At 54.6% G+C, this 16,017-nt stretch overlaps 2 protein-coding genes and 1 non-coding gene across 3 annotated transcripts; 2 read left to right on the top strand and 1 right to left on the bottom strand.

Moving 5' to 3' along the window:
- Positions 1 to 374: 374 nt before the first annotated feature.
- LOC34622141 (glycerol-3-phosphate acyltransferase, chloroplastic) lies at positions 375 to 3,267 on the bottom strand. Its single transcript, XM_026333936.1, has 5 exons — positions 2,762 to 3,267; positions 2,330 to 2,471; positions 1,481 to 1,650; positions 788 to 1,151; positions 375 to 533 (listed from the first exon to the last, which is right to left on the bottom strand). The coding sequence occupies exons 1-5, from the start codon at positions 3,265 to 3,267 to the stop codon at positions 375 to 377; spliced, it is 1,341 nt and encodes a 446-aa protein (XP_026189721.1).
- Positions 3,268 to 3,949: 682 nt separating this feature from the next.
- Trnat-cgu lies at positions 3,950 to 4,022 on the top strand. The gene has a single exon. It is a non-coding gene; the product is annotated as a tRNA-Thr (tRNA).
- A 7,730-nt stretch (positions 4,023 to 11,752) lies between these two features.
- Positions 11,753 to 15,637, top strand: LOC34624461 (putative transcriptional regulator cudA; the record flags this gene model as incomplete). The annotated part of the gene is given in 6 exon segments (XM_026333935.1): positions 11,753 to 11,899; positions 12,111 to 12,199; positions 13,086 to 13,455; positions 14,740 to 15,134; positions 15,175 to 15,407; positions 15,513 to 15,637. Coding segments are annotated over 6 exon segments (1,359 nt in total), but the record flags the coding sequence as incomplete, so codon positions are not given.
- Between the last annotated feature and the right edge of the window lie 380 nt (positions 15,638 to 16,017).

Genomic DNA, 16,017 nt, shown 5'->3' with positions numbered 1-16,017 from the left:
CCAACAAACAAAATAAAAAAAACAAAAAAAAAACAAAGTAACAGAAGCAAGAGAATCCCCCCAGGGTTCTTAGTGAGTGTGGGTCTTTTGGGAGAGCACGGATATGTGTTGGTGTTGATGTTGTGATGGGGGTTTATGTAGGTGTGTTTGTGTGTGGCTATTTTTGTTTGTAGCGATAGGGAGTGTATTGTGTTTTTTTTTGTGTTGGTTGTTATCTTGTTTTCTTTTGCTGTTGTGTGTGTGTGTGTGTGTGTGTGTGTACGTATGTGTGTGTGTATGTATGTATGTGTGTGTACATGTATGTGTATGAATGTATGTATGTATGTGTATGTATGCATGTATGCATACATGTATGTGTGATGGCGGCGGCTGAATCACGGGAATGAGGCGATGGAGGCGTAAAGGGCATTCGTCTGCTCCTGAGCTGCTGCCGTAAGGCCTGGGGGCGCAAGATCTGCGGGGAGGGGTTCCCCTATGGCAAGGCCTATGGGGGAGAAGTTGCAAGTGCGGACTTCGCCGAGCTCCTTGGCAACCTGAAGTTCATACGGACACCCCAAAGAGGGCGAGGCTAATGAGGGTGCAGAGCAAACGAATGATTTCGGGAGCGACACACACAGGGAAAAGAGGGCAGACGAGAGGCAGCCGAGCAAGGAGGGAGAATGGAGGGGAATGAAGCCTGTCATGCACGAAAGCGGGTGTTGGTGAGGGCGCATGCAAGGACAGCACGCCAGCCGAACAGTGCACTAGAGGGGGAAGTGGAGAGGCTCAAGTGCGTTAAGTGCAATACTGCTTTTGGGGGCGGGCAGATGGGAGCGGTGTAGACGGCCATGGGGAGGAAGAGAGTCTCTACGCCTGTCGCCTCTTTGGCTTTTCTTGCAAGAAGCGCAAAGGACTGAACCGTTTTGCTGTCAAAGAGATCCGGCTGGACATACACCCCCTTCTCATTCGCCCTGTCACGGCCCCCACTGGGAGCTACCCATATGAGAGCTCCCCCAGCTTGGAGGAGTTGCTGCAGCGCCTGCATGGCCAAAACGTTTTCTCTGCGTTGCTGTCCTAAGCTCTCCGCTCCAGAAGACAGATGCTTCTTAGAATGAACGCAGATCATGTTGCAGCTCATCGAAAACGGTACCGACAGCAAATCGGAACGGACTCTAGCAGCATGCGTCACACACACGCAGACACACTAGACACATATATATATACATATATATACATATATATATGTATGTACACATATATGGATATAGATACATGTATAGATATAGGTATGTATATACATATGTATATATATATATATATGTATGTACTCATACACATGCACATGCACATGCACACACTTCCAGCCGGCGAGGCGCCTTCGCGCAAGCCGATCTGCGGTAAGATTAAGGGTCATCCCCGTCTTCGCTTAGAGTCCAGGAAAAGGCAGCAGGAAAGCTCCCGCCATATAAAGGCTTGCGGCTCAAGAAATGTGCGCGCGTACCGGTATCCTGCGACAGCCGTCAGTGCGTCGTAGAGATCCTTGAATCCCTTTTTCTGAAATATGAATCTAGCCAGAAGGGGGTCTGGCTCTGTCTGGTGGTTAGACAACAGCACTGCATTGCCGCCTGCCTTCAGATGTGCAGACAGGGCCGCGAGTGTCGTCTCATGAACCTGTTTGCACACATACCACCGTAGGCAAAACAAAAATGCTTGATGGTTTCTGCAGCATTCTTCAATCCAGCAGATGTGCATGCGGCTAACTGCACTTGCGGGTGAGCCCTATACACAAAAGCAGTGGCATGTGCTTCCCAGAAGCCCCTAAGAAAGGCCCCTCCGTCTATCACCGCAACACCCCTCACAAGAAGCAGCACGCGCGAGAGGCTGCATAGACGCAGGGCAGTGTCAGTGCAAAAGGGACACCCCAAATAACGCAGCGCGAAAGCAACTTGTGATGTGTTTCTAGAGAGCCGAGCACTCCGATTACGCTATACGAACCAAGCACATGGGCAGAGGGCAGTAGTTGGTCATAGCAACTCGCCAGCTTAGCGACGAGATGGCAGCTTTGGCCGTGAATATAGCACCAAAAAAATGGGGGGGCATAAATAAATGCAGGCACCGAAAAAGCTTGTCGTTGGTTTATGTAAATATACATATATATATATATGTATTTATATTATCCTGCCAGCCCTTCAACCCCACACCTCCGGCCGCTGTTGCTGCGCTCCAGGCCACGTAAACGCCCACAAAATGCCTTTTTAAAAGAACCCTAATGCAGCCACAACAGGCTCCAGCAACACACAGCCCGCTTAGCCAGCAGACAAAGACGATCAAAGGCAAGAGCTGACCATACCGGAAGTTTGCTGCGCTTCACATCGATCAGCGGCTCCCATATGCCAAGAGCCCATCGCGCAAAGTCTAGAGGTTCGTGCTGAGCTGCACTAAAGGCGGTGAAGACGTGCGACGAGCAACGCATGCACTGCTGAAGGATACTCCTGAGCACCGCAGACGCCAGCATCTCAAGGCAGCAGTGTGGATGCGTGAGGCTACAGACAGCCCCTGCAGAAGGCAACGCTTTCGGTTGGCAAGCAGCAATAGAATGCGAAAGGGGCAAAGGGGAGGACAGAGGCGAGCTCTAGAGGGAGGCACAAGGGAATATAAGTCGCGCGTCGCTAGCGAGAATCCTGGACGAACTGGGCAGAAGAAAAAGACGGCCGCTAATAGCAGAGGGAAGGGAGAGTAAATGGGCTACGGGTAAAAATAACACGGGATATTTTTGATTTACGTGAGCTTCGCAACGCATTGTGTTGCTGTGACTTTTCCGGAGACCTTTGCCGAGTTACAGTAATCCTTGGAGAACCCGACAAGCTGCTCGACCTGCTCTTTAGACAGCCGCTTTTGCTGCTGCTGTGGGAGTTGCTGCTGTTCAGCATACAGCCGCCACATTTCCTTTTCGATGACTGTCTTCGCCTCCTCGAGGGCGCCTTCACTCCGCGGATCTGCGGTCGAAGTCGCAGACAGCCCAGGCGGGGATCCGAAAGGGAATAAGGCCTCCACTGTTGTACCTGCTGCTTCTGCTTCTGCTTCTGGGGGTGTTGCTGTCGCTCGCCCAGCGGAGAGCTGCTGTGCTCTGCATGGCTGTGCCTTCCGGAGGGACACAAAGGAGGGAGCTGCATAGCCAGAAGCGGTCAGAGGGGAAGGCGGAAGTTTCCCTGTGGGCGGTTTGAGCAGCGGAGGCGCCCATGTGAGAGGCAGGCCCCCCGTCCTTCCGGAGAGCGTTGCGAGCTGCATGCCATCAGCTTCCCGAAAGGCCTCGTAATAGACGAGGATACAGCTGAGCCCTAGAAGAAGACGGAGAAGACTCCGTCCGGTGTCTACCGGCACCCGCATCGGCTGTAGATCAAGTGAGGAGCAACCAGGGGAGCTTCCCTTCCCACCTTCAAGGGCCCCCAAGGAATACAAGGGTCCCTGCGAGACTTCGGGAAAGGGGACACGCCGTTGGTTGGCAACCCGCGTGACACCAGGAAACGCAGCAAAACAACCTCAAAAGGCAAGAGAAGAGGGGGGCCTCCCGAAGATGCGGAGAGCAGTCGTCCCTCCTGCGCCTAGCCTCCACAGCTCACACTCGGGTGTCCTGTCTCGCGCTGCCCGACGCACTAATTGCGAGCAGACTCGGCGCTAAGAAACATCTCCACCTCAGATACTCCCTTAAGAAATTCTGCTCCCTGTGTTGTCTCCGTTTTCTGCTTCTCCTACGCCTGGGAGTGCGCAGCAGGAGTCCCGTCGGCACACCTTAGGCGGCTGCCCTATGGGAGGCATGCGTGCCGGAAGGAAAAGGCTTTGAAATAACCTTCGACTTTCATATTACGAGACTCTAGAAATAAAATAACGCGTCTTCCAGCACAAATGGCGTACGGAAAAATTTCCACGAAAACAATTACCAGTGTCAGGAGCAGGAACTGCACGTAACATCGCCTCCTTAGCACAGTTGGTAGTGCGTTTGATTCGTAATCAAAAGGTCGTGGGTTCGATTCCCACAGGGGGCTTCTTGTGTATTCCTTAGCGCAACCCTCTTTCTGGAGTACATTCAGCATCACATGTTTAAAATTCATGTTCTTCGAATACTGGCAAGCGTTTGCCACCGCAGGATATGCCAAGAAGCTGCTTCACGCCAACGCTTCGTCTGCTTTCCGCGTATTTGCTGGCGGGTGTAAGGGCATCGGGGAAGAGTTGTATGCGGGCATGTACTTTGAAATACTTCTAAGCAGTAAGCATTCGGGGTCCGGTTTCTAGTATAGAACATTTTAGAAAACACCAGAGAAAAGAACCGTTAGCAGTCGCTTCCACATAAGGATTTCGAAGCTCCTTCCCAACGACCCCACCCGGGAAACACACACACCAGCCCTAGGGCTTCCTAGACGGGCCCCTGTTGCCCAAAGCGAGCAGCTTCACCTGGCGCTCATCTTTAAAATTTATGTTAGCCGTGCGCTTCTTAGGCTGTACTGCGTCCAAGGCCTGGCCAGGTCGTGGCGTAGCTCCAACCGAAGTGTTGCCACAGCAAGCATGAGCACCAACATAAGACTGCTCTTAGCTGCCAAGCGAGGATTTTTCCTGTACTTGGCAGCAGGAGAAGGAGGCGCTTAGTCCGTAAAGATGCACTGCTGTGTACGATCGGGGAGCGGCAACAACATCGGCATCCTTCGTGAGCAGCGCAAGAGAAACTTAGGCAACCATGGAGAGTACTGGGGGCGCAGTAGATACTTCTGGTTGGCTTACGGGTCAAGGCGACGTCAGCAGCCTTTCGCAAGTGACCGGAACCTCTGGAATCTTCGTGCATCCCGTGGAAGGGCCCTCACCCGCGTGCAGCAGCAGCAACAACAACGTAGCCTCGCCAGTAGTAGTTGTAGCAGAAGCAGCAGCAGCAGCATCCTCCGCCGTAGCAGCAGCGGCTAGGCTCCCAATGCAGCAGGTCTCCTGCGTCTGGACTTCTCTTGGGAGCAGTATGTCGTCAGTGCGACAATTCTCGGATCAGCCCTTGCCTCTCCATAAGCCTGTCTTCGCTGAGAGTGCACCTGCAGGCAGCGCCAACCCCCTGCAATTCCTTCCAGCAGGGCAATCCGCTGCCCCTGCTTCACACCCGCCTCCACCGACACTGCTGCAGAGTCGGCGCAACAGCTACAGCGTACAACAGCAGCCTCAGCATTCCACAGAATCCGAAAGCACGAAGGCGATGAGATCTGCCCCTGCAGAGGCCTTCTGTCATGGGCTCTCGCGAAAGCAGCATCCAAGGCAACGAGTAGACCAGTCAAAATCTCAGCAGAAAGAGCAAACAGAACGGGCAAAAGCGCCTGTCTCAGAGCCGGTGGACGTGCAGCGGCTTCATCGTCTGCAGCAGCAGCTGGACGCCCTCGGCTACATCGAGACGCTGGATGCAAAGAGCGTTCCTCTTGTCTCGCGTTTGCTGGCAGACCTTGTTAGATCGGTGTCGCACTTCAGAGCACTCATTGTCAGGTGAGTTGGTGTCTTTTAACCAGCGAGCTGCGGCGTACGGCACCACTAACCGCTCGGAAAGGCCTTCTTGCCGCTGCCGCAAACACTGCCGCATTGCTGTAAACGAGATTGCAGCGTCTCTCTCCCTTCAGCGCAGTCTCGTGCTGCACGTTCCTGCACAGACACTGCAGGGGGCAGCAAGAGACCTTCTTCACCCTGGTCAGACCAGTCAGTCAACACCCCCTCCAGGTGCTGCTGCTGCGGATATACACCTCAGGTATAGGGGGCTGCAGCAACGACTGCGTGAGGCTACTGCAGTCGCCGCTGAGGCTTCTGCCACTGCGCAAACGCTACGACGTCGGGAGGCAGCTGCTGCAGCAGCTGCAGCAGCTGCTGCTGCAGAGGCTTCCGTAAATCAGGCAGCAAAAGAAACACACGGAGCGCAGGGAGACGAGCTGCACACAGACCGCGAGGCGTGCAGCATACAGCGGCTGTCGTTGAGTCGCCCTGAGAGAAGTCTTGCGCATGTCGGGAGATCCCCAGCAAGTGCATGCAGGTACACTGCGCGAATGCTGCTGCCCCCTTGTGCAGCTAAATAGGCATTGTTAGAGATAGCCCCCGTAGGACGCCAGGCACGCACACACTCTGTGCTCCCGCGAGCGATGATATGCAGCTGCCAAAGTGACGACAACCTCACACACATTCGTGCCGTTTCTCCTGTCTTTCGCTGCGTTGGCTGCAGGCCTCCTTCGCGCGACGGTAAAGCGGCACGGTGCAAACCCTCATCCTCCCCGCCTGCCTTTTCTCTGCCCCCGAGAAAGGCGCATGCGTCTGAGCGACTCCTGTAGAGCGCACGAGAACTCCCTTCACTTGACCGCTAGGAGGAGATCTGGGGGTCGTCTTATTGCGCAGAACGGCCTCCTTCAGAAGGCTGCTGGCGGATGCGAGTCACCTGCCTTCTGACTGCCGCATTCGCTGCTGCTGCTGCCCTTCCTTTTTCTGCTGCTGCAGGTGCGACAGCAGCAACGACCACTGACTTGCTGCAGCATCGTGGCAAGGTGCTGCAGCAGCAGCACATCCAGCAGGAGGGTCGTCGTCCACAGGGGGACGCATTGCAGCAGCCCTCAGTAACCACGCTTCAAGAAGTATTACTCGCGAAAGAAGCAGAGCTCAAGGAGCTGAAAGACAATTTCGATGCGCTGAACGCGATCCACCAGGTGCTGCTGGTTTGACATCCTAAAATGTTTCGCCTGCCCCTGCTTTCCTGTCCCCTAGTTGCTGCCGCGAGACAGACGGCGCCGTCTCATGAGCTTAAAAGCACCACTTAAATCGTCCCGCTGCTCCTACTGCTGCTCCTACAGGCTCTACGCAACTCTGTGGAGAGCTGCTCGGCTGAAGCTGGCGGGAGCGGCAGACACAGGCGCACATCTTGCGACGGCGAAAGTGTTACGTCTCCGTCTCCCCCCGAGAATTACCCTGGCCGCTGCAAACCTTGCAGCAAACGGCGGCTGCTGGTGCGACGCATGCATGGCGCTGCTGCATCAGGTCGAGTTTTCCTGCAGCGGTGCAGAGTGCTCTCGAGGCAGCTCAAGGCGGTACAGGTAGGCTCTAGCAGCTGGGCTGGCATTTCCGTTGTTGGCAACAGGACTGCCAGCGACTGAGAGATGTGAAAGTGCAGCCTTCAAGCAATTGCAGCTCAGTCATATGGCCGATGCGGCATGCACGCGCCTCACGACAGATTGTCTTCTGCTTGGTGCTACACGCTGCTGCAGGCAGAAAAGGAAGAAATTTCTGCCGAGCTGCAGCAATGGGTTGCCCGCTCCGCGAATGGGGAGGCCGCACTGCAGCATGCCATCGGAAGGTCCATATATGCTGCCTTGGGTGTATCGATGAGGGTGGCTGGGGCTTTTTGTTCGTCTATAATTTATCTATCTATAGCTCTCTCTCTGCCTCTCTTGTTCTCTCTGTCGCTGTCTGTCTTTCGCTATCTCTCTTGAAAGCGCCTCTGGTGCTTCCGCTGCATCCCGCTGCACATGCACATGGCAAGGCGTAGATAGACAGGAAGCTGCTGCACTGGGATTGCTCATTCGACTGCGTGTGTTTGTGCGTGTGTGTGTGTGTGTGTGTGTGTGTTTGTGTGTGTCTGTGTGTGTGTGTGTCTCACTCTCTCTGCCTCCCCCCCTGCTTCCTCCCCTCCCCCTTGCAGGGCGACTGCAGCAGAGGCAGCGTTGGCTGCGTTGCAGCTAAAATATTCCTCGCAAAAGCTCCAGGTAGGCACCGCCATTGAGAGGACTCACAAGTGCATGAGCCGTGCGATTTGCCACAACAGCAGCAAAAGCAAATCTCCAGATGCGGATCCTGTGTGAAGGCGATGCAGCCGGAGGCGGAGGAGCATCAGCAGATGCCAGACGTCGAGAGGCAGCAACGCTTGTTCTCCCGGCACCAGAAGCAAATCGAAGAACTACAGATGAAGTTGCAGGCAGAGCAACGGCGTACAGAGGAGGCCCGGGAGACTGTGAAGCAGCTGCAAGCAGCAAGCGCGGCTGCTGCACAGCAGCATGCAGCATTGTTGTTGCAACAACAGCAGCAGAGCCGCCTCCCCAACGTTGTAAGCAGCTCCTTCGCCAACTCCTTCATTATGTGTATATGTATGTGCATGTGTGTTTGTTTGCGTGTATGTGTGTGTATGTGTGTTTGTTTGCGGGTATGTGTGTTTGTTCGTGTGTATGTGTGTTTGTTTGCGTGTATGCGTGTTTGTTCGTGTGTATGTGTGTTTGTGTGTGTATGCGTGTTTGTGTGTGTATGCGTGTTTGTGTGTATGTGCCCGCACCACTTTCATGGTTGCCTTTCGGGGTGTTACTGCTTGACCCCACCTCTTCATGTGTGCAGCAGCAGTGTGGATTGCCCCAAGCAACGCCTCCCGCTGCCGCTCCAGATGCCACTGCGTAAGCCTCATGCAATCCCCCTGCATTTCGCCGATGAAGGTGTCAAATACATTGCATTGCTGCTGTCTGCTGCTTCGATGAAGCAAAGGTTAGGCTGTACAAGTCTTGCACACATGCTGGCTTACTGTCCTCGTCTCAGAACAAGCGAAGCGGCTTCCCAAGCTCTCGAATCTCCGGTACGTCCCTATATAACGCACCGTGTCTATGTATATAATATAGATAAATAGATATCGCCCTGTATTTCATGTCTCGACTCGCATTCGCTAAGGCCCCTCTCTTTTGCAGAGAAAGAGAGAGAGAAGGAAAGAAAGAAAGAGAAAGAAAGAAAGAGAAAGAGAAATAAAGGGCGAAAGTACAGGGCAGCGCAGGCGTAGCTGTTTCTCTGCATGCCAGCGTTTTTTGAGTCCTATTTGTATCCTGCCTATTCAGGCAGACGCAGATCCTTGAGTCTCTAGAGAGCATTTTTGTTCGTGTGTCGGCTGCGTCTGCTGCGTGACGACGTTTTGCAGAGTGCTGAGGCGTTTGCTGCACTGCAGGCAGAACTCGCAGTGAGTCCTCTTTAAAGGCTGAGTAGCGAATGCAGGCATTTCCTCCCCCCCTTCCCCCCCCCCAATCGACGTCTTGCTGCAGTTTTTTCGCGCATGCGCATCCTCCCGGCTGTTACTACGTGATGGTTGTCGTTGGGCCTGATGCCCCTGTTGCTTGCTGCAGGCAACGAGACGCGAGTTGCACTTATCAGGTGTGTGTGTGTGTAATGCATCAAGCTAGCCGTTTGAACTGCGACAGCAAGCAGCCTGCTCCCACCGTCACAGCATCGGCAGCTGCTCCCTGCACCTGTCGCTGTGCGTTGCTGGCGCTCTGTGCTTAGGCCTGGCATTGAGGCTGCAGCAAGAGAAGGAACTAAGAGCTCAAAAAAGCCTCACCGCTTCTTCCCTGCATACCCAGCAGCAGCCAAGATCAGAGCAAGCAGAACGGCATCTTCGCAAACAGCTGGAAGCGCAGGCAGCTGCCCTCGCAGAGCAGCGCCAGACAGTAGGTCCCGTGCCTGGGGGGCATAAAGTTGCATTTCCTCTCTGTCGTTTCATACCTGATAAAACAACTGCGCGTGATAATGATGATGATGACGCTGAGCATGAAGCTGCTGCTGATGATTACACCGATGCTGCTGATGATTACACCGATGATGATGATGATTTCACCGATGATGATGATGATAAAACCGATGCCGCTGATGATTACACCGATGCTGCTGATGATTACACCGATGATGATGATGATTACACCGATGCTGCTGATGATTACACTGATGCTGCTGATGATTACACTGATGCTGCTGGTGATTACACCGATGCTGCTGATGATTATACCGATGATGCTGATGATTACACCGATGATGCTGCTCTTGATGTGCAGGTAGCGGATTTGGAAGCGCAGCTGCGGAGAAAGGAATCTGAGAGAGACAGAAATACCAAAGTAGAAGGCTGCAGGGGCCGTTGTTCTTGCTGATGCTTTTGCGGCTATATTGTGACTTTAATTTGAGCTGATAGGTCTCTGTCTCTAAGGCTTTTAGTGCAATTGCTACTGTGCCTTAGGTTGAGCGTTTGGTTCAGAGACAGCATCTCGAGGAAATTCTAGAGGCGAAAACGCAGGTGACCAAGCAAGCGTGCCACCAGCACAGGTTTTTTGAGTGAAATTGTCTCTACGCTTGAAATTAGAATATGATGCTCGTGTTAGCAACAGCACGTAGCCCAGTACGCCTGCCTACTTGCTGCTGCTGTTGCTGCTGCTTAGGCCTTGGCTGCAGTTGAGGCTGAAAAGCGGAAATCAGATATGTCGCTGGAAACGCTGCAGCAGCAACTGCAGCAGAGCGAAGAGCGGCAATGGCAGTTGCAGAGACACTTGGAGGTCGCTCAGGCCGCAGCAGAGCAAGTACGCTAAATTCTTGCCTTTCCTGCTGCTGCTTTTACTGCTGCTGCTTTTACTGCTGCTGCTGCTACTGCTGCTACTGCTGCTGCTGCTGCTGCCCCCGTTTGAAACATGCTTTTTGAAGGCGAGGCCTCCTGGTATTCGCACGATGGCGTCTTGCTCTGTGCGTCGCAGCTGCGAGAGCAGCACCAACGCGAGCAGGAGCAGCTACAGCAGAAGCAGCAGCGACTGCAAGAACGCCAGCAGCAAACTGAGCAGCTCGTGGCACATGTAAGGGCTCAAGCTCCCTTATGCCTAGTGTAGCAATCTCAGAGGCCAGCGCAACAGCCGGCTCGCCGTGTCTGGTGTGCTGCTGCAGCTAACGCTGGCGCATGCGGAAGGGGTGCAACGACAGGAGGCCCTTCAGGCCGAGAAGGCAGCGTTGCAGGTTAGCTAGCTGGCTACTGCGCGAGCAGAAGGAGCAACAGGGGGATGGTTCTTAGTCTAGCTGGAGAGCAGCAACGGGAGATCGAGTGGTAACGCTAACACGTAGCGGCTTGCCGCATTGAGCGTCGGCTGCTGCGGTCCTTTTGTACATACAGGCGGAACTGCAGCAGCAACAACAACACCTGCAAGGTGCAACAGCAGGCTTGGAAGCTGCAACACGACGCTGCTTGGCCGCCGAAGAAGACAATGAGGCCCTCATAAGAAAGCTGGACCGGCTAGCCGCTGCTCTTGCTGCTAGGGCAGCAGCAGAGGACACAGTTGCCGCAAAAAAAACATCAACGCCATCAAACCGTGCGGCTGCTGCGACACCCCGCCCCTTCCCTATGCAGCTGCAGCAAGCAAATGATAAAAAGCAGCAGCTATATCCTACAGTGTTCAGCTCCACTTAGGGTATATATAGCCGTACCACAACCCCGTACAAACTTAGTAAGAAGCTAGTGAGTGCTGTTTCCATTTTTTTTGCTCCCCCTCGCGTAACAGGGGTCCAAAGTAATAGGATACGGGCAGCTTTTTGGGTGCGCGCTCTCATAAGCATTTTCCCAGCATTCGGTAGCTCCCACTAGCGCCTTGCGCCATTCAGGAGGCAGCCACATGCATCCTTCTTACATACCGGAGCGACCTAACTGTATTCTGAAACACGGGATAATCGTGACGGCGAAACGAGAGAGGCCAACTTAGCAATTCTCGAGCACGGCACAGAGGCGCGCAGTACTTAGTGCCTAAGCGCATGCTTCTTACATCTACGGATGTGGGTGTTGGGGTGGCAGGAAAGGGGGGGGAAGAGGGCACTCAGCATCTGCAGGATGGTGCACTAGCGACACCCCTGCCCCTGCTTTTGGCTCCCCTCAGCGATTACCCCACTGTACAGGGATGTTACACATAGACACACTGTACAGATTGAACCGTGTCGGACGAACCTGACTGCTGGAATGCGCGTAAAAAGCCTGCGCCTCCGTCGCTCCTGCGGCCGAGGCGCGTCGAACATAGGAGACACACGATGTAACGCAACAGAGTTTAGCGTCCAATGCCGCCAAGTAGGTGCACCTGCGGGTGCTAAAGAGAGAGGTTTGCGAGTAGTGAGAGCTCCCCCGTTCCCTAGCTGCCCCTACCTACCTTCCCTCCCCCCTTCCCTGCCCCCCTCGTGGGCGGGCACGGTAGAGAGCTGCTAGCTGCCTAGGTTACCCGTGCGTGGCAATGCCGCGCGAAACAGACACTATTTAGAGATTAAACCCAATATGGAACGCTTTTTGTCGCCAGATATTGGCAGTGCAATCCATTAAAAGGCAGATCAACGCCTGCCTGCTCATCGCAGCTGCCGCCGCACCAGCCCAGGGGGGCCCCTACCAACGAAAAGAGAGGGCCCCTCCCGACCTTATGCGCCTGCGGAAACACTTCCTGCGGGCAAGTCCTCTTGCAGCGTTCTCCCAAGTCCATCATCTTCTTGCTTCTCCTGGCTGCGGCCGCTGCCACAGGGGCGTAGACACTCAAATTAACGGAGGGAGTGCTGCTCTCGAGGGTAGTGCTTGCGGCAGCGGCTTACCCGTCCGCTGCGGCGTCTGCTGCGGACAGGCTGCAGGAGGCACTGCACGGCCTTGAATGCTTCATCTCAAAGACGCAATATTGCCGTACTGAAAAACAGCAGCTGGAGCGCATGCAGCTGCGATCACTGCCACCACTTTCGCCGCGACCACGTGCCCAACAGACCACGAGAAGCCATTCATCATATTTCTGCGCTGCTGTCTCCCCGCCTCCTGATGCAGCACCAAGACAAGGCAGGAGAAGGCAAGGGCAACAAATGTCTCTGTGCGCTTGTCACGCAAAATCGGCATTAGGAAAGCTGCTCCTCCTGCTGCTCCTCCTCTTTATGCAACGCATGCAGCAGGCACTCTCCAATTACTTGCGAGCCCCTTTCAAGTCGCCTCACGTCATTTGCAGCAGAAGCAGAAGCTGAGACAGAAGCAGAAGCAGAAGCTGAGACAGAAGCAGAAGCAGCAGCAACAGAAGCAGAGGCAGCAGCAACAGAAGCAGAAGCAGCAGCAACAGAAGCAGAAGCAGCAGCAACAGAAGCAGAGGCAGCTTGTGTTTTGCTGTAGGAGCCGTTTGATCCGTCTGCGATGCTATACGCATACCGTAGCTGCAGCAGCAGCAGCAGAGGCAGCAGGCGTCCTCATGCAGGATGGCGTCTGCACCCAGGCAGCACGTGATAGCAGCACCAGTCTTTCATGCTGCAGCCGCTGCTTCTGCGTTAGATCCTTGCAGCAGCAACAGCAGTGAGGGGGATATCCCGCTGCTGTACAGTGCGGTCCCGTGCAATCCTGTGGAAGAAACAGCGGCTATAAAAACAGGTGCATCAAAAGGGTTCGACAGCGTTGGAGGCGTATCTCAGCATGATCCTCTTGTAGAAGGGAGAATATTTCCAGAGGAACCAACTTATCCACTCGCAGTGCAGCATAACTCGATGCATCTTTCGCAGGACCCTCCTGCTGTTGCTGTTGCCGCAGAAGCAGTAGAGAAGGGTTCTTGTCGAAGCAGCAGCCCATTTGAATCCGGGGAAAACGCAGCATCCATCGAGACAGCGTCTGCTTGCAATGCAGAACCTAGCGAGGCGGCAGAAGTAATCGCTCCTGTAGCAGTAACAGCAGCAGAGGAAACTGCTGCTGTAGCAGAAGCAACAGCAGCCCCTGCAGAAGTTGGTGTGGTGCGATGGCAAGAGGAAGGCGAAACTGCAGACGCTGACAGCGCTCCAGTTGCCGCCATGGCAGCGGCTCAAGCGGTAGCAAAGTGCATGCGAGATGCAAGAGGAGGATCTCCCGACTTGACTGCACGGCAAATATCGCCGACACGTGCTGCTGGAGGCATTGAAGCCTCTGAAGAGGGGGGCCTTTCCCCGCCTAGACGCCATACTTTGCAGGCTGTTTGCATTCCAGAGATCAAGCAGATTTCGCAGCTGTCTCCGCAACAGTGCTGTTTCAGCGATGTGGTGTTTGCATACAATCTGCGCGTCGGTTTTTCTGTGCCGAAGGACGTCCACATAGAGTGTCACCCCTTCTCCGTGTATGGCATGGGGGAGTTCAAAAGCGGCTTGTGGGGACGGGGATGCAGCAGCAGCAAGAACGGGGGGAGTAGAGACTCTCGGAAAGCGAAGGAGGCGCTGCAGCAGCAGACTGACAGTCAGCTTGCCAGCAACGTTCGGTGGTTTGCAGCGTGCTGCAGGCAGCAGCATCAGAATCTGCAGAATCTGCAGCATCAGAATCTGCAGAATCAGCATCAGAATCTGCAGCAAGAAGGAGGCCCCGTAGGCGGCGATGGTGGCGGTATTAAGACAAGTGGCGTCAGTCTTGCTGTTCAGCAGCAGTTTCAGGAAGAAGACATCAACGGCTGCATGCTGCGTTCTGGACGGTACGTTGGATTGGAAAATCTGGGAGCCACGTGTTATATGAACGTCTTTCTTCAGGCACTGTATATGAACGTCCACTTCCGTCAAGCTCTCCTGCTGCTACCCACGTTGCAGCAGCTGAAATATGCAGAATCGCAAGGCAGCAGCAGCACCGCCAAGCAGCAGCAGCAGCAGCAAGTGCAGATGCAGCAGCAGCCGCCGGGGGATGACGATGATGGGGTAATCTGTCTCGATGATGAACCTCCCTACAGCACCCCCACGCCTGCGCAGGGGCAGCCTACGCAGTGCGACTCGGCAATTCGTCCAATGGAGATGGATGCAGCTCTGCGACACACGCTTCCTCAAATCAATAGAGCGCACGATCCCACAGTCCTCACGAACGGAGATAGTCTAGCACCTGCAAACAACTCTGCGCCATGCACTTTTAGACATACTGCTTTGGAAAGTGCTGAGGAGGAGAAGCGGGAAACGTCGTATAATGCCTCTACCAGTAATAACAGCGGTAATAACAGCAGTAATAACAGCGGTAATAACAGCAGTAATAACAGCAGTAATAACAGCGGTAATAACAGCAGTAATAACAGCAGTAATAACAGCGGTAATAACAGCAGTAATAACAACAATAACAAAAATACCAGCAGTGCGCCTGCGTTGGCTCTGGATGAGGTGAGCGCTGCTTCTGCATGCAGGTGGCTACGCAGCAGCAAGTATGCTCTTGTTGCGGAGCTTCAGAGGATTTTTGCACTGCTGCAGTGTGGCGTTCAAGCGGCAGTTCGGCCGGAGTCTCTCGCGGAGCTTCTTGCGGATGATGTGTCTTGCCAGGTGAGGCTTTTGGGCATGTTGTGTCGTTTGGTCGTTCGTGTGGCTGCCGCTTCAAAGGACGCAGTGCTCCCTCGCGGCTGCCTTCTCTCTCTGTTTTTAGCGCGCTCACACTTGATGGACCGCTTTTTGTAGGCTTTGATTATGTGCGGTTGCTGCACAGGAGGACGCGAACGAGCTGCAACATCGTCTGTTAGAGATGCTTGAGGAGGAGCTAGGAGGCAGCAGCAGCCCGTGGAATTTTCTGCCAAGCCTTTTTCGGGGAGCTCATCTGCAAGCTGTGTCTTGCCGCAGCTGTGGTTACACCGGCCTTCGGGAGGAGACGTTTTACCAGCTCAGCTGCAGCCACAAGAATGAAAAGAAGTCTGGCAATAAGGACGAAAAAGCGCAGCCACACACACCATCCCCCCCCCCTCCCCCCTCCGCAGCAGCAGCAGCAGCAACTGCGACGGCCATCCCCGCAGCCTCTGCAGGTGACGACGTCAACGAAGGGCTCGGCTTGCAGCAGCAGCAGCAGCAGCAGCAGCAGCAGCTCCTGCAGCAGCAGCAGCAGCAGCAGCATCAGGCACTGCAGCAGCAGCAGCAGCAACAGCAGCATCAGCAGCTCCTGCTGCTGCCACAAGGGAACCGACGCACCACTGGCACCAAGAGAGAGAGACACGGAGGCTTTAAGAGCACAAGCCATCCGCAGCAGCATCAGGCACTGCAGCAGCAGCAGCAGCACTTTGTGCAAGCCATGGCTGCGACAGGGGGAGGAGGTGCCTCTGCCGACGAAGGCAGTCATGTCGATAGCCTCTTAACGCCACTTCCCCCGCCAGCGCCTTTCATAGGATCTTTCGCAGGGCATGCAACAGCAGCAGCAGCAGGCACAACAACAGCAGCAGGTACAACAACAGCAGCAACAGCAGCAGCAACAACAGCAGCAGCAACAGCAGCAGCAGCAACAGCAGCAACACCTCCACCCGCAACGGAACGCAG

Source organism: Cyclospora cayetanensis, unplaced genomic scaffold (genome assembly GCF_002999335.1).
Source record: "Cyclospora cayetanensis isolate NF1_C8 unplaced genomic scaffold, CcayRef3 CcayRef3_contig_327, whole genome shotgun sequence".
NCBI classification, from domain to species: Eukaryota; Apicomplexa; class Conoidasida; order Eucoccidiorida; family Eimeriidae; genus Cyclospora; species Cyclospora cayetanensis.
The sequence above is the reverse complement of the archived record's forward strand: the minus strand, read 5'-3'. Positions and strand labels throughout refer to the sequence as shown.